The sequence below is a fragment of the Acanthochromis polyacanthus genome, chromosome 8, assembly GCF_021347895.1.
Source record: "Acanthochromis polyacanthus isolate Apoly-LR-REF ecotype Palm Island chromosome 8, KAUST_Apoly_ChrSc, whole genome shotgun sequence".
Lineage (NCBI taxonomy): Eukaryota > Metazoa > Chordata > Actinopteri > Pomacentridae > Acanthochromis > Acanthochromis polyacanthus.
The window spans coordinates 14547597-14565931 of record NC_067120.1 but is presented as its reverse complement, the minus strand read 5'-3'; the positions used below and the strand labels follow the sequence as shown (position 1 = coordinate 14565931).

At 41.7% G+C, this 18335-nt stretch overlaps 1 protein-coding gene across 1 annotated transcript; it reads left to right on the top strand.

The window, feature by feature from the left end:
• Positions 1 to 3938: 3938 nt before the first annotated feature.
• si:dkey-29p10.4 (tripartite motif-containing protein 14) lies at positions 3939 to 12424 on the top strand. Its single transcript, XM_022196488.2, has 7 exons — positions 3939 to 4314; positions 5361 to 6313; positions 8957 to 9052; positions 9613 to 9861; positions 9969 to 9991; positions 10532 to 10680; positions 11143 to 12424. Exons 1-7 carry the CDS (start codon positions 4065 to 4067, stop codon positions 11685 to 11687), a joined length of 2265 nt encoding a protein of 754 aa, XP_022052180.1. The 5' UTR covers positions 3939 to 4064; the 3' UTR covers positions 11688 to 12424.
• The last annotated feature ends 5911 nt before the right edge of the window (positions 12425 to 18335 follow it).

The window sequence follows — 18335 nt, the reverse complement described above, 5'->3', positions numbered from 1 at the left end:
CTGTTTCTTTGGCTCCCTTTGTCTGTTGTCTTCCTCTTCTGTTTCTCTCTCCTGGTCGCTCGCCCCCTGTCTGTTGCACCTTGTCAATTGATTAGCCTCAGCTGCTGCAATCAGTTCAACTCATCTCACCTGGTCCCCTTCCCTGCTATTTAAGCCCTGCCTTTCCCTCAGCTCTTCGCTGGCTCATTGTTACACACACATATGCTGTTTTGGTCTCCACTCCCCTGCTTCCCTTCTCTGGATTCATCAGTTTTTGGACTCCTTCGCTTGTGGATTTACCCCTGTTGGACTCTGTAGTTTGTTTAGACTTACAGTTGGTTTTCGCTTTAGTCTCTTGTTCCCCCATGTGTGCGTATCTGTTTGTAGCCCTACCGTTCACCACTCCTTAGTTACCGTTTTGCCATTTCAGTCTCGTTTTCCGTTTGTAGAAGCTTAATTTAATAAACCCTTTTTTATTATACTCGGTCGCCTGTCTGTCATGTCTGCACTTGGGTTCTCCACACACCCCTGTCGTGACAAGATCAAATTGCTACAAAAAGAGCAACAGCAACATTTGTTTTCCAGGAATAAAACATGTTCCTCACTGCATTGTAAAAAAATAAAAAATTTGAATGATGGTGACATTTCATACATGCACCCATCAGCTGTGACTCTTAAACTCTTGGACACTGTTAATCACTCTATATTTAGGGTTTTATTCATTTGAAAAGGCCTCTGTTTTTATCCCCTTACATTAGTTCATTGCCATTTTAATGTGGCCGGTAACAGCTGTTTTTTCAGAATTTGGTAAATCCAGTTGCAAGTCACTATGAATCTGTAACCTGGAATAATATGCAAGAATAGCTCTAGTTTGATTTATTTTTATCTTTAGGACAACTCAGGTTGATTAATTTCATCCTATTTTACTTTTTCACTGAATTATTTAATTTCAAGTGTCCTTAAAATGTTTTGATTACTTCACTAACTTAACATTTGAATATTTTTACTGTTATCCAAGTTTCTTATTTGTCTGCCTAGATGTATTATTTTCTTACTCGGCTGCATGGTAAAGGTCTCCATCTAGTATATTCTGACTTGGACCTCTGAGGTTGACCTAATGGATGAATGAATGAATGAATGAATCCCTCTCCTTCACATGGACATTTGGCTTTCACAGTGTAAAGTGATGTATATGCAGATTTTGACACTGGAAGGCTGTTTATCTTCATCTGGTCCACTTTTAAAGTAAAGCGGTACACACTGTGTTCAGAACCCCGATAAAAAAAACTATAAAATACATTGATAATGGATGTGAAGAAGGAGTATGTGCCATTTCAGGAATTTTTAATTATCTGGGTGAGATTTTTGCCCACAAAAACATGCCAGAGCAGAGTTTGTAGTGTTTATGTGTTATTCCAGAATTGGAGGACATTTTACATCCCAACCATCACATTTCAAATAATCCATGTACAAAATACTAAAACATGCAGTTGTTGTGGAAATGTACTTGTTCACAGACCAATTTTTTTTTTTTTTTGGGGGGGGGAACCCAAAACAACAACAAATACCAAAATAACAAATAAGTCTGGAGTTTCCCCCTAAAATGCCATTTTTCTCTTGTCCCACCTCCCTGATGACCAGATTGAATCTCACATAAAACATCCATCCATCCTCTATACACCGCTTTATCCTCATTAGGGTTGCGGGGGGTGCTGGAGCCTATCCCAGCTGACTCGGGTGAAGGCAGGGGACACCCTAGACAGGTCGCCAGTCTGTCGCAGGGCTACATACACAGACAAACAATCACACTCGCATTCACACCTACGGGCAATTTAGAGTGATCAATTAACCTCAGCATATTTTTGGACTGTGGGAGGAAGCCAGAGTACCCGGAGAAAACCCACGCATGCTCAGGGAGAACATGCAAACTCCATGCAGAAAGATCCCAGGCCCACCCTGAGATTCGAACCAGGGATCTTCTTGCTGTAAGGCGAAAGTGCTAACCACTACTCCACTGAGCAGCCCTCACATAAAACAGTTAAAATGAAATTTAAATAATCATTTTTTGGGGGGTATTATTTTTCTCATTGACGTCTATTGTAATTATGGAAACATTTTTTCTCATCAACACAATATTTTAAATAATAATTATTATGCGTGTGTTCCACAACAACCCTGTCACCATAACCTTTTTCACTGGTAGAAGAAGAAAACAGTGAATCACATAATACACTGGAATTAACATTATCAAACAGTTTTCCAAAAGAATGGGTACAGCAAAGCTGTGTCCTCTCTTCTATTTTACATATTTTCATAACATTGCCAGCCTTGATTGAATGTCTCACCACCTCATGCAACCCTGTTATTCATTTTATCAGGAGAAGACAAATTCTTTTGACTTTTTCTTTACTGTTTTAAATAAGTTTGTCCTCTTGGTCAGCAGTAACACCTGGGTCAATATATAATTGAGGGACTTTTGAAGTCCATGGGGTATATCTTGCATACATTTTTATTAAAAGTTAAAAAAAGAAAAGAAACTAATGTTTTTTTATGTTCATTCTGATCATGTCTTTACAAATTACATAATTATTTATCATGGAAACAATTACTTATTAATAGAAAACGACTGGATGTCACTAAAATGTCAACTAAATAATTGTCCCAATTTAATAACAACAAATATCATCAAATTATCTAAACAATAATGAAACGAGATTATTGAAAAATTGTTTTGATTGTCTTCTTTTTATTAATTTGAGATAATCATGGCAGACATTTCTTTTTTGGCAATATGCCAAATTTTATATGAAAAAAAACAAATTGTATCTGTGTCCGAGAAATCACTTTCACCTAAGTTACCTATTACTAGATGGGCAAATGACACCGGAGCACTCAAAACGCCAGAGTGGATATCAAGTGACCATTGTCACGTGACTGATGACACCACGTGACTGATGACACCACGTGACCTTCACATAGAGTTTCATTGGTTTACAGCTTGAATGTTCTGGCGCACTGTGCTATATATCTGACGCTTCGGTGGCGCTCCATGATGTGGGCTTTGAGAGAGGAGCACGTGCGAGGCTGCAGGTTATGACCGATGTCGCGCGTGGCAGAAGACGGTCGTCTGCATAGGACCATTTCACCCATGGAACACCAACCACGGTAAAATGTGATTTGTGATATTCAGATTTTACCAGCACCATGACTTTAGTAGAACCTGGGACTAACTACATATATTTTCACTCAAGTGCGCTGCGGACTATGCTCCCAACAGTTGTCCTACAACAGTACATAGTCCATGCTGAGACACCAGTGCACAAAGTATGCCCTTATTAATACCCAGCACGTAACTACAAGAAAAGTCAAGGCTGGATATCGTGCCTGTAAGTATTATTAGTGTTTTTGTAATGGCCAATTACAAAAACACCTCTCAAGGAAGTGTGTTAATTCCACATCACATGACCTGCTCCACATGATGTCACTTCCTCCTGAAGAAAAGACTGGCAAGACTCCAAGGGGGGGGGGGGTGTGTGTGTGTGTGTGTGTGTGTGTGTGTGTGTGTGTGTGTGTGTGTGTGTGTGTGTGTGTGTGTGTGTGTGTGTGTGTGTGTGTGTGTGTGTGTGTGTGTGTGTGTGTGTGTGTGTGTGTGTTACAAGTTCTTGAGAATTATATGAAGTGCAATCAGGGAATTAAACGGAATCAAACCAAAAAGGGGGGAAAAAAAAGAACAAAACAGAGAGGTTGATGTTAGCCCTGAAAACAGCAAAAATGTAAACTATATCTGTCAACTATGATACAGAAAGTCCCGCAATTATATATTGACCCTATTTCTGATGAATATGGAGCAGAAATATGCACAAGAGACATTTTGAAGCCCAAAAGTCCTCCAGTTCTGGAATGACCATATGGAGTGCAGGTCTGCTTGGTTTTTGCAGCGGTTCCTGCATATCCAGTCTGTTTTTCTCCACATAGGCTGTGCAGCTTTAAGGCCCAGTCAGTGGGAGGCGGAGCGGGATTCAAATCTGTGGCTCCTCCTCCGCTTGTCATCGCGGAAACCGAAACTTAACATCAGCCAAAACAAAATGGGAGCGTCGCTGGAGACCCCCGCGATGTGCCCCGTCTGCAACGTGCAGACCCGGGAGCCCGTCACCCTGAAGTGTAATCACCGGTTCTGCCAGCGGTGTATCGGTGACTTGTGGAGCATCACTCCGGCAGGGCCCTACCACTGTCCGCTGTCGAGGTGTAACACGGTGTACCAGAGCCTGCCGTTTGACAACAGCCTCATCCGGCTGCCTCCTACCAGCCGACGGACGCAGCCTCGCAGCTCTACAGGTACAGCTTAACCTTAGTAACTGCGGACTAGTAACCGGACAGAAAGTAGCGTTTAGTTGAAGTGTACTGAAGGTAACTGGTGCTAGCTCACTTAGCTAACTTTAGAGATGTCCTGCTACCATGCTAGTCACGAGCGGATGTGAAACGGCAACGAGTAGCGTTGTAACAAGTGTCTTCTAATGCAAGCTAACATCATTCTGTAGCCAATTAGTTATTTTAGATAATTAACTAGCTTCATTTTACTTGTGGCACCGAAAGAAATCTCGACTACACTGGACTTACTCCATAGAAAAGATGTTGCTGTCAGTTTGGAGAATTCAAAACATCATCTTTCTTCAGAAATTTTTACTATGTGGAAGTATACAAGTAAACATTTTCAGTAAAGCTTTCTCATAGTGTCTCGATATTTACAAAAATGTTCCCAGTGATTGATAAATCAGGAGTGAAGTTTCTAATAGTGACGCACACTATGTTGTAACTCAATTTAAATACTTTTCTGTGAAACAAGTCATGGACAACTATACAACGGATCTATTTCATCAATGCCCCAAGCCAAACAGCTAGTTTAATGTTTGACAATGTTTTTTTTAATTAATGTTTTTTGTTTTCTTATTTTTTGGTAATGTGAAATCTTAATCTAAAGTAACTATATTGTTAAAATAAACAAAACTGCACCTTTCAGAGTGTCCTTTTATTGTGGGCAGTCTAAGGCACACCTGTGCACTAATCATGGTGTCTAATCAGCATCTTGATATGGCACACCTGTGAGGTGGGATGGATTATCTCAGCAAAGGAGAAGTGCTCACTGTCACAGATTTAGACAGATTTGTCAACAATATTTGAGGGAAATGGTGATACTGTTTATGTGGAAAATGTTTTAGATCTTTGAGTTCATCTCATAAAAAACGGGAGCGAAAACAAAAGTGTTGCGTTTATATTTTTGAGTGTAGAAGGTAGCCTGCAGTGTTGATTTGGAGTATTGCTATAAAAGTGAATTAACCTTCTCCCTGACCAAATTTTCTAAGCTTGTATTGTCTCTTTTACAGACACATCCAGTAATGATGAACAAAGTAGATTTGACTCAACACTGAGGAGGCCATCACTGGCCAGCCGACTCCTCGGGAAGAGAAAGGCCGGCACGCCTGTTCCTGAGCAACCTGATACAAAGCGGGCAACTGTGGAATCTCCTCGTAGTCAGTCCACTGAAACAGAGAGACCCACCACTTCCCTGTTAAATAAACCTGGGCAGTCGACAGATGTGGAGACATCCAACAAAGCAGAGCCCCCAGTATCTGCACAGCATGAGCACGGTGATGGTGCATCTTCCAGCGAGAACTCTGACAGCAAGGCAGTACCTGCAAGTGATGGGCCACAAGACATCCCAGTTCAGCAGAGCAAGAGTAAACCAGAGGAAGTCGTCATGTTGGATGAATCCGACAGCTCAGATGAAGTAGATTTATGTGAATCACCTCCTCTTGCAAACAAGAAAGAAACAGAAGTGACGGGAATTCCTGCACTGGTAAAGAAACTTGCCTCATCTGTCAACTCTCCTGGGATCTCAGTTCCAGAAGCGACTGCATCTCCTGTACATCATGCCAGCAAAGCACCTTTGATATTCAATAAAAGGCCTGTGGCTGCTTCAGGATCCCCGAGTGGCGCTGGCATGTTCTCCAAGTCGGAGAACAAAACGAACAGCCCTGTGCCCTGTCATTATTGCCCTAAAACTGGGTATCAGTCTGCGGTGAAGACCTGCCTGGTGTGCGGAGCCTCCATGTGTACAGAGCACCTGCGCCCTCATTTGGACTCCCCTGTCTTCCAGAATCACACCCTGGTTGCTCCTGTGGAAGACATTACTCTGTGGAGGTGCCAGGAGCACCAGGACATGAACCGGATCTACTGCCAGCAGTGCTCAGTGTGTGTGTGCACGGTTTGTACCGTCATCGGCGCCCACCGCGGCCATGTCTGCATCAGCATCAAAGAGGCAGAGTTGGAGCTCAGGGTGAGTGTAGACTTCATGGAGTCACACAGTTTAGACCACATTTGACAGTTCAAATTTTGGCTTTTTAGGCAGTTGTGCTTGAGCACATTCAATCTGAAATAAAAGAACATAGTATTGAGTACAAAGAACTGTGTATGACTTGTAGCCTTTTCAAACATGGTGCCCAAACTTTGAGGGATCAGATGTAACTGGACAGACGGGCGTTATTTTTATTTTTAAAAATCATGCCGCATCTTCAACCGATGTCTGAAATCTTTCAACTTTGCTGTGCTAAGTTGAATGTCGATTTGTCAGAACAAAATACAAATTGACAACTAGTCAGTTAATTCTTGCAGCCTACTCAGTTTTCCAGACTCTGAATGTGGAGGGTGGAAGATTGAGGTTATTTTTGTAATCTGACAGAACTGGGTTGTCTTCTTTGTGCAAACAAGTAGCATTTTGCTTTTTTTCCTGGTGTTAACTAACTTGCAGTAATAAAGTAATTTAGTAGATGCATGAGCTTAATTATTATACTTGAATTTACACTGAAGCTTCCAGCAGATGAATAGTCTGAATTAATCTCATTCAGAATGCCCATGTTCCACTAAATTTGACAATAAGAACGTGCACTTTCAGTTGCTTTTTAAGGAGTGTATTCCTGCTTTCAAGTGCAACCACTTTATTTAAAGTAACAAAGAAAATCTGCGCCTTTGCAAAAATAAAACAAAAATAAGGCCTTTGGGGTCTAAAAGGTGGAGTGGAGCTAGGACTCTCCACAGCCACCCACTAATTTTGCTAGAAGAAAGCAAACTAAAGTAAAGAGTAGTGATGTTAGATGTGCCGAGGCTTCAAAGCATGTGTCGAGTAATAGAAGGGGTGTTTCCACGAAGCGCGTATCGTAGCCTGCTTCATTTAGGGGAGGAGTCGAAAATTATGATGTCCGAAGCCTCGTGAGCCGGTCGTACTGCGCGACTGGTTCGTGGGTTTGATGTGTGATTCAAAATATATAGAAGAAGGCCAAAAAGAAGATTCTCCCCTTTGACCTGATTTCTCCTAATAAAGGGGCACATAAGTGAAGTGTAATATGACTACCTGTGACAACGCCGCACATCGCTTGATCTAATTTCTTTTTTTTATTCTGGTGTTTTAAAAGTTTAAGTGTCTGTTTGTGTTCCAAGGAGCTGGAGAAATATTGTCCAAAAAAAAAGAAGGCACCTAAATCCCAGCACTGTCCAAAAAATTTTCATTTTTGAATAAAATGCTGTCCCTACTTTTGTTTTTCACTGGTACCACAAGCACAGTCACAAAACAAAAAGTAGCACAAGCACATTTTACTTGTATAGCCTTTAGGGCTGGACCCGAATATTCGTTAACTACGGCGGTATCCGGATATTCGGGGGGCCCCCCCCCCGGTCGGACGTTACCGGGCGGAACGAATATGCAGCGTTACCATCTTCCCTCCGCCTTCGGCCACATCGCCTCATCCCGTCGTGTGATCACATAAACATATGTCTATGATAACCCCCTCCTCCCCTCAGACAAAAATACGAATATTCGGAGCTCCTCTCTTCCCTTCGCCCCACTTCAGTTCATCCATTCGTGTTTGTTACCACCTCCTGAATGGCCAGGTGTCTGCCGACTCTGACGTTACGCTTCACTTTGTTGTATAAACACAAGACAAGATGCGGAAGACTTCCGCTGTTTGGGAATTCTTCAGTTTAACTGAAGACAAAACGAAGGCAATATGCAAAATTTGCATCCGGGAGACCAGACAAATGGATCCAAATATTCGGGCCGTCTCCGCCACATCCCCCCCGTAGGATGTTAGGGGGTGGAACGAATATTTGGAGACCAGAAACCACCATTTGGGCCAGCCCTAATAGCCTTATTACAATTAAAAGTATTGAAACACTTCACAGAAAACCAGAACCTGACCTCAATCAAGCAGTCAAACTATAAATCCCTCCCCATTTTCCCCCCACTTCCCTCTAGCTCTGCTGTCAGGAAAAACACATTATATTAAGTATATTACGTGTTTATTGGCATTCTCATTTAAACAATTCAAAGCTTCAAATGCCAAAGCCAGTCTGTCATTATAGGCACTCTGCCTTTTTTATTTGTCCACTTGATGGCGCAGTACAGCAAATGAAGCTTCAACCCATGAATGAACCAATTGGATGGAAAGCCTCAGTGCTTCATCTCGCCATCACTAGTAAAGAGGCCTCAAACAAAGGTAGAATCATTTGGTGGGGGGGAATATTAAGCACAACCATTTCCTTGGAGCTAAACCCTCACAAAACTCTAGAATTGACCCTCTCCTTCAAAACACATAACCACTCTCATTACTCAAACACTCAGCACACAAACTAAGTGAGACCAACTGAAGGTGTTGGCTCTTTGGTGTCACACACCAAACTGTGCGAGAAAACCTCCTTTTATAGACTACCCAGGCTGATGAGCACCAGCTGGGTGCAATGAGGACAGGTGAGCTGAGTGAGAGTCTCGTTAGGAGTGCTGGAGGTTACAGACTACCTCCATCTGTAACATAGGTCAAAAAAGTGTTTTAGAGATGTGCTAAATGTGTTTTTTCTGTGGCTCTAAGGTACCAGTTATTACAATGTTGTAAGAATTAACTTTTTGTCTCTGTGGATGTTTTTTCCCCAGGGGAACCTGAAAGAAGAGATCAAACAACTGCAAGAAGCTGAACAGCAAGTGAAGAACAGAGTGACTGAGCTCACACAGAAGAAAGAGATGTTCCGAGTTAGAGAATTAGCTCTTTATTTCTCACTGATTTACATGTATATTTAGGTTCATTGCTTGGATTTACAAGAGATTTTTCCCTTTCTGTGAAATGTTTTACTGATGTGCAGACAAATCAGTGTTTTTCCCCATGGGAAAAAGTCACAGTATATTGATAATATTTTGGCATTTCAGTTTTTTGGTAAACATATCAACTATAAATGGATTATGAAAGTCTACAGTCGTGTGTTTTATATTAGAGTAGGAATACTTTACTGAGTACTTGAAATGTAAGCTAAATACAAAAAAGTTCATTTATCAACCTTACAATTTGAGTTGATCTCAAGGATACGTTTTGAAAATCACATTCGTAACACCTATTAGTGCTGTAACATGTTCAGATGTTTTAGCATTTAAAGTTTGTTTGAAGTTCCTATGCCTAGAGAAAACTTAGTCTTCAATTCAAAATTTGACATCTCTTATTGGTTGCGGGGTAGACCAATAATAGGAAATAAGAGTCATGTAACTGCAATTAAAAAAAAAACAACACTTGGTAACCAAGATGTGACATGTATGTTCAGGTGGTTTTAAGTGACGCACGAAAAGGGGTGAGGCAGCAGTACGGAGCCATCAGAGAGGCCTTGGAGCAGGAGGAACAATCAGCTCTTCAGTGTGTGGCAAAGGAGGAGAGCAAAGTTCTGGGAGGACTAGAGGAGAAACTCAGCCACCTCCAGACCTCCCTGCAGTCCATCCAACAAGGCCTCCACATGCTGGAGTGTCTGGCTGACGCCAAAGGAGACACTCGCATTCAGGACCAGGCCTTCATCATGGTCGGTTGACTGTTAGAAGAACTTGTTTGTTGGTAAAACACAAGACTTACTGTTGGCTCGTATGTATTTACACAAGAAAATGTCTGCTCTTTTTTCTCACATTGCAGGAATACAGCAAGATTGGCCAACTGTAAGTGGTTTTTTTTTTTTTTTTTTCCCTCTGTGTGTGCATTGAAAGTGGTGATTTGTTGACCCAGTCTAAGAGTCTGTTCACTTTAATCAGAAAAAAACTTGTTCTGTATAATCAACACACCTTGCTGTGGACAGTTTTACCTGGACCACTTTCTGTAGAAATGGTCCCTCAGAGAATTATTGACGCTGTTCTGTGGATTATCCAGAGTTACAGGGATTGAGTTTGGAAGGAGATGTTGCATCTAATTTGTTTAAAGGGAAGTTATTACTGTGCTGTGAGTACGAATGAAATTACCTCCCCACATACTCATGAGACATCAGTCCAAGAGATGGATATTATAACACAGGTATAATAAAATAAAACTATCTACATAGCGTTATGCCACCGAAGATGAGCGAGAAAAGCTTTTTTTTTTTTTTCTTTTTTTTTTCTTTGCTGGTAATTTGGGTGAATCATCATTTTGTAACCGTTGTTGTCCACTAGTCTCACAGTCTTTACGTCCTAATGCTCTTCGCTGCTGTTCCTTATCATGATTAGTGACATGAGGAGCTGTTTGGGGCAGTTTGAGGCTCCAGAGGAAGTGGATCGGGCACGACTGCAATGCCTGCAGAGGTGGACAGAGAAGCGGCTGGACACAGTTGTTATCACCATGCCCGGCAAAGACAGAGACCTCTACCGACTGCTCTGTAAGACAAAAGTTTTTTGGCTTTTTTTTGTACATGTCTTACTGAATCTACAAAGAATGCTAGATATAGTGGGTAGAAAGAGTAACCAATTAGAAGGTGCTTACGGGAACAAAAAGAACGATGCTTGCAACCATTAAATGGAGAAAAAGTCAATTCCTAGGACATGTGATGAGAAGGAATAGCATAGAGAATCTTGCAATAACAGTCAGAGGGGGAAAAAAGCAAAAGGATGCCAGAGAGTGACGGATTCTGACATCAAAAATTGGACAAATACATCGAATGCCAGCACTGTACTACATGCAACATGTGAGAGGAGAAAAGTGGAAAGGCATGGTTGTCAATGCGATGACACAAGATGCCCAAAAAGAAGAAAACTTACTGAATCACAGCTAATTAAAATGTTTTTAATTAGCTGCATATTCTGTTAGTCATTTCAATTCTTTTTTAATTTCCTGCATACAGATGGCACCACCCCCTCCCTGGATGCAGACACAGCCCATCCGAAGCTGAAGGTGTCTGATAATAACAGGAGGGTGACCTACACCGAAGCCCAGCAGGCCTACACCGAGCACGAGGCTCGCTTCAGCTCCTTCCCTCAGGTCCTAGCCTCCGGTGCCCTGGAGGGTGGCCGCTGGTACTGGGAGGCGAATGTGTCGGTGGATGATGGCCGCTGGAAGGTGGGGCTATGTGAGGGTCAGATAGAGAGGAAAGGCCAAAAGGACAGCTCTCGTCTGGGGTTCAACAGTTACTCCTGGTGCCTGGCCTGTGACAAAAAGAAGGTGGAAGCCCTGCATAACAAGATAACGACTCCAGTGGATGCAGATGGGCTACAAAGAGTGGGAGTGTACCTTGACTTTGAAGAAGGTATTCTATCATTCTTTAATGTGACACCAGGGGGCAGTCTAGCTTTAATGCATTCTTTCAAGCACAGTTTTAGCAGCCCTCTTTACCCAGCCTTCTCTGTGTCTAAGACACAGCTGGCTATCTGTGATCTGTTCCAGTCGTGAACCAAACAATAGTGACATGGTAATTCTGATGAAAATTCGCAGAGTGCATGAAAGCACTGTGCCTTTTCACATGTCCATTAAATGTGTATATTCCTCGGTATAATAGTTCTGTCTTACACTGTACATGTTACTGAAATCTTTGTGATTTTTTTTGCATTGTTATTTGATAATACTGGAATTGCCATCATGGTAGTGCTATTCACTGTAGACTGTTACTGTGGAAAATACTTATTTTTTGCCAAAATTTTAATGTCTTATTCATTAAGGATTCTCAATTTACAAATGAGAACATTTTTAAATATGAAGCAAGTTAAAAGTGCTGATCAATACATATACTCAACAAAAATATAAACGCAACACTTTTGTTTTTGCTCCCATTTTTTTATGAGATGAACTCAAAGATCTAAAACTTTTTCCACATACACAATATCACCATTTCTCTCAAATATTGTTCACAAATCTGTGATAGTGAGCACTTCTCCTTTGCTGAGATAATCCATCCCACCTCACAGGTGTGCCATATCAAGATGCTGATTAGACACCATGATTAGTGCACAGGTGTGCCTTAGACTGCCCACAATAAAAGTGTTGTGTTTGTTTTTGTTGAGTGTAGTTAACTTGGATAGTATTAAGTATTCTTTATATCTTGCCTTACCTATATCTTATCTTTTCAGTCCTGCAGTGACCTTTTGTCTTTCTACTGAAATAAAATGTCAGTTTTAAAAGTAAAGTAAAAACCTGTGTTGCTGTGATTCTTTAACCACGCCTAACGTGTACGTCAGCGGGGTTACTGCATTCGCTTCGGTATCTGGCTGGCTGGGTATGTATGTGTGTATGTCTGTTCAGATATGTCTGCAAGTGCTGAAGTCAGGATAATCAAACTTGGCACTGAAGATCGGTCTAAGGTCCCCTGTTCAGTTGTGGAGTTAGAGGTTAACAGGTCAAGGTCACAGGGGTCACTTAGCACATTTCTTGCATATTGCATCATTTGTATAGGAAGGGATATACGTAGGATGATCAAAATTGATCCAGAGTATCATGCATGGGTGTGGCTCTGTCATCTACTGAGGGCTCGTCTAGTTCCATTTGCATTTAAATAGAAACGTGTGTGTGTGTGTGTGTGTGTGTGTGTGTGTGTCCCCTCAACAGGTGACGGTTTGTGTGTTAACTTTGAAATCTCACTGCCCCCACACCATATCTGCTTTACTGACAACAACCACTGCTTTTGGCACAAACTCCTTACAGCATCACAATTTGTTCTTTTCCTTGCAAAGTCCAAGGCTCATTTACTCTGACAGAGGGTCTGTGTGGTGGTGGATGCTGTTGGGAGGGATCAAGGAGTGTTTACATGAACCTCTTTTGGATAATTGGTGGAGCAACTGAATGCCAGTGGATCGGAAACGGCTGTCCATGGGTCACAGTGGACTAACAGTAATGAATGAACAAAAACAGAAATGGACTGAATGAGAATGAATTAAAATATGAACCGAGCTCGTACAAGAAGGCTCCAGGGGAACAGAGCTTTGTAAGTATAATCACCACCTGCCGATATTTTCTCACAGACTAATAACTCATTTCTCCAAAATGTCCGCTTCCTCTTCTGACAGGCTTTTATTTGGCGTAATTTCAAACATTTGAGAACCTTAAATCTATGCAGGTGCATCAGTCAACCATGACGACAATTTCACACTTGCAGCCACAGGTAATCAGAAACCCTCTGACTTTTTGCTTTGCTTTTCTCTCTTCCTCAGCAGGCACATGAAGCAAAGATGCATGATGTGCGAGAGCGAACATGAGGAGGAGCCTTTTACAGTGAGGGTAATTAAATTCTCTCCCCGCCTATCCAGAGGTCTCTCAAACCCCAGCCAGGCTCGTGTACATTTTTCTAGACACGTTGCCATTAATTGAGAGGAGCTGAGGGTTTATAACATGCTGGCAGAGAACAGTGTGTTAGTAATGAAGTATTGGCGACAGCTCCACCGGCAATTTCTGAGGCATCACTAAATCATGTGACAGTGTCTCCATTAGTGATTCCAAATGCTGATGCTCATATTAAGGTCTCCTAGGTCATGGTACTGTGGAGAAATGCACTCAGGTGTTCGTGTCTAGAAGGGGGTGGAATGAAATCCCGTAATCACAATGTCAGTGTCCAATAATAAATCACTCAGTGGATATGGTTTTGAATTATGGTGGCCGTCCATTCCTAGGAAAATAATTAGCCGACTTATAGTAATTTATTCTGGTGTTTCCGAAGGTAAATAAATTAATTAACTGCAGATTGGAGAAAGAAAGCCAGCCAGGCTGTTGCAATCAATGCTTAATAAAAATACATTTGCGCTCATCACAAGTATTGAGAACAGTCTCGCATTAATCTGCTTTGTCCTTGCAAGAAAATCCCTTTCTTCTGCAGTCGTTCTGATTGAAGCGCCACAGTAAGTGGGTCAGAGCTGGTCCTATTTGCAAAGCTTTCCCAGTCAGCACTCTCACTCAGATTGCATGCTTTTACCTCTCATCATTGTCAGGAAAGAAAGCAGAATGGCATGAAATTACCAAGGTCAGAGATGTAGTGAGCAGATGGTAGGCAGAAAGTCTTCCACCTTAACTGTCTGCATATTGCCACAGAATGTCACTCTTTGTCTGTCCCAGTGCTTTTCATGTGCTGATGACCTTGTGTGAGCTTGCTCAGAAGTTAAACAATTCAAAGTTTAAATTGAGAGTCTGACAATTGGTACAATTCGATGTACACTCAACAAAAATGTAAACGCAGCACTTTTGTTTTTGCTCCCATTTTTTACGAGATGAACTCAAAGATCTAAAACTTTTTCCACATACACAATATCACCATTTCTCTCAAATATTGTTTACAAATCTGTGATAGTGAGCACTTCTCCTTTGCTGAGATAATCCATCCCACCTCACAGGTGTGCCATATCAAGATGCTGATTAGACACCATGATTAGTGCAAAAGTGTGCACATCTAAGCTATTTAAAAGCAGGAAGGGATTGTTTTCACGGCAAAAACTTGAAAAGATGTAACTCCGATACACAGAGATTAGTTTTTAGGGGTTAAATCTATGACTGAGGAGGACTTTCATGGAAAAATGTTCTTAATCCTGTCTTTCTGTCTTTAGCAACTCTAACAACAAAGTTAAATGTCACATGACTTCCATCTACTTCCAGCTCTTTCAGTTGCTTCCCAACACATTCTATAAATAAGGTCTCTATCTCCTTTTAGGGAGACGGCGGTATTAAAAATACTTCATTGATACCCAAGACACAGTCTTCAAACTTTGGGATTTTCCACAAACTTTTATATTTAGAATCAGATTTGTAGGCAGCAGCAGGGTGCAGATAGCTCCTGAAGTCATGATCAAGCAATACACTGTTAAATAAGGCTTCTGTTGATATTTTATCAATGGAGAAATAAATTTGGCAGCAATTTATCCCACAGTACTATCAGTGTAGTCAAAGTTTGATGTAGCTTCTGGGCTCAAGTGAATATTTGCCCAAACAAGGTTAAAACCACAGCCATCCGAGACCTTCAATAAAATCTGCAAGTGTGGTTGAAGTAATGTTTAGAAAGGACAGTTTAATGATGAATAAAAAGACAGAACATTGGTTGAGTCACACACAGTCCTACAAAGACAAGAAATATGTTTCTGTATTGAAAGGGTAAAATGAGAAAAGATTTTCAATTTGAATGGCAACTGTTTGATTTTACTATTTCTTGAAGCTTGTGATTGTTGTTTGTTGATTCAAGGTCGTGTGGAAAAGTCTGCTATTTTAGAAATACAAAAAAATTGCCAATAGCAGGTTCTATTTGTGTCTCTCATTATATAATCCTAGAGAATAACTTAACTACAAAAGACAGTGTTCAAATAAATGCAAGGTGGAGACAGTCACAAAAGATTTTACTGTAACTATAGACATCGTGTAACATTTTACTGCATTCATTTGTATGTGGAGGTACAGTGTTCAGCTCTGGGGACCACTAGACAGATCTTGTAGCTTTCCCTATGTGCTCGTATGACAAGATGTTGGCACGGTGCCCACACACTCCCCTGTGGCTATATATTCTGTTAGCATGGCAACAGCTGGTGAGCTCAGGTGAGCGGGGAGCCTCACGTGTCTGACCCGGTCACCTGCCAGACCTGGCACAGTCCAGAGAAACCTGAGGCCGAAGAAATGATGGGCCTATTGTTGAGTGACATGCCTATTCTTTTCCTTCACCTTTCCCCAGGCAAATCAATTTACTCTCCGCAGAAAAAAAAAAGCCTTTCCCAAGCGAGTCTATCTCTGTATCTGTGCGACAGCCAGTGCCACAATGACAAAATCCAATTTGATGGAAACCAAATCTCACATCTGTCTTAGTGACTGTTCACTGTCGTTACATTTTTGTCCTGGAAATGTACAATATCCAAAAGCTCACAGTCAGTGCATCTTTTGGGGAGAATTCAGCATCATGTAGCCGAGACACTTCAATTATATCTTTTACAACTTACATCTATTTGTGTGGGCTGCACAGTGGAATAGTGGTTAGCATTTTCACCTTGCAGCAAGAAGATCCCTGGTTCAAATCCCGGCCTTGGCCTGGGATCTTTCTGCATGGAGTTTGCATGTTCTCCCTGTGCATGTGTGGGTTTTCTCCGGGCACTCCGGCTTCCTCCCACAGTCCAAAAATATGCTGAGGTTAACTGAGTACTCTAAATTGCCCGTAGGTATGAATGTGAGTGTGATTGTTTGTCTGTATATGTAGCCCTGCGACAGACTGGCGACCTGTCCAGGGTGTCCCCTGCCTTCGCCTGAGTCAGATGAGATAGACTCCAGTGCCCCCGCAACCCGAGTGAAGATAAAGCGGTGTATAGAGAATGGATGGATGGATCTATTTGTGTCTGTCTCTTCCAGGCTTTCATATACAAGAACTGCCCTTCAACCAATAACATGTCAGCACATTAGGACTACGAGGAAATAGCAGCATTTGTTTCACACTTTCTATTGTCAGCCGTGGTGCCTGTGAGTCTCCTTCATCCCACATGCTGCCCCATTCCCCCGATGTATCATCACTCAGAATATCTGAAGTATCTTTAGCACTATTTATTTATGTGTCCGTCCTGCTACTCTTTTCGCTTGGCTCCGCTGCAGGAAGGTCAGAGTGCAGGGTCAGTGGAGCACACAGCCTCAAGAGGAGACTCGGATTCAGTGTCTTGTTGAAGGGCATGTTAGTAGAAGAGCTACAAACTCTCATGAGAGGCTGAGCCTTATATTCTGTATGGCCAAGTTTTCTAAAGTTACACCCTGCTGCCTCGCATAATTTCTAACTTCAGGGAACATGTATTCTTAATTTGCATCAGTGCATGCTTGAATACAAGTCTGTCAAAATAAAAGCATGTGGCACAATTCCTCTCCTCCGCTGTGACCGTGAATGCAAAACTATGCATTATCCCATTTAAAATCTGAGTCATCTTAGCCTCATTTTTCTTACATGGCATTGTCAAATCTCTATCTTTAAATATTAATAGATAACCCTGATTTCAAAGTGAATCATCTTTTTTCCCCATTGTGCTGGGAATATTCCTCCACTTTGAGAGCATCAACCCTCTCAGGTTTAATCCTCAATATATTTAAATCCAAACTGCAAAATCTCCTTCTTTTGGACAAAGATATCACCTCATTTCCTATATATTTACTTAAGGGAAGAGAATTTCTCTGTAAGTCATGTGGTTATACGTAGGAAAACAGGAAACATCTATAAACATCATGCAGATGAAGGCCATAATGCTGAAAATGCTGGGTGAGAGTACAGCCTCTGACAGAAAGGAAGAAATACTAGCCTCTAAATCTCACGTTATTTTCTCTGAAATTGGGAAACTTTATTATATCTATCACAATCGCAAAAGTTCTAAGCCTCTATATTGTACGAATATTGCTTGGAAGTCGGTTTTCAAACTTATATTGCGCTTCTCCACTGCTGGAATCACATAGCCTAGCCGCGCTAGACAACCCACGGCAACGAATTTAATTCTCTGCCAGGGTGGGTCTAGTTACCCTCCATAAGGCTCGAGGCTGGATTCTTCTAAAACTGGCCGGACCAATCACCATGAAGTGTAGAGTCAGAAGGCGGGCGTAACGAAGTGACGACAGAGGCACGACGATTCTGACAGAAACAACCGGCGCACAATAAACAGTTATCTTTCGACTCGGCTTTGGCCACAGCCCTTAAAGATTTGAAGCTAAAATTCAACTTGAAAGATAAACAAAGGACGGCACTGAAGTGTTTCATTGAGAAGAAAGACGTATTTGGACTTATGCCGACGGGATATGGCAAATCCTTAATATACCAGTTGGCTCCACTGGTTGGGAAGCTAATGGGACTTAGCCACAATCCGCCGGCGCTCTAGGAACTACGTCAGCCTATTCGTTGCATTGATTGGTTGTATACCTACCCAATTGCTGCAGAGGGATTTGATAGACAACCTTTTAGCCCGCCTCCCTCCCTGTCGAGCTTCCCTAGACCCTTGTGCCTTCAGAACATGGGTCTAGCGCGGCTAGGCTAGGAATCACATACTGTATATTGCAAATGCTGGGACTGATTCCTGCTAATTCTTTCTTTACTGTCTCCTGTTTTTCTTAATTTTATTTCTTGCCATA

What these genes read in the sequence shown, in the direction of transcription:
- si:dkey-29p10.4 (XM_022196488.2), top strand. Translation starts at nt 4,065, where the DNA reads ATGGGAGCGTCGCTGGAGACCCCCGCGATGTGCCCCGTCTGCAACGTG. An exon ending in AGGCAGAGTTGGAGCTCAGG is followed by an intron (nt 6,314 to 8,956) that starts GTGAGTGTAGAC and finishes TTTTTTCCCCAG; the next exon opens with GGGAACCTGAAAGAAGAGAT. An exon ending in AGACCTCTACCGACTGCTCT is followed by an intron (nt 10,681 to 11,142) that starts GTAAGACAAAAG and finishes TCCTGCATACAG; the next exon opens with ATGGCACCACCCCCTCCCTG.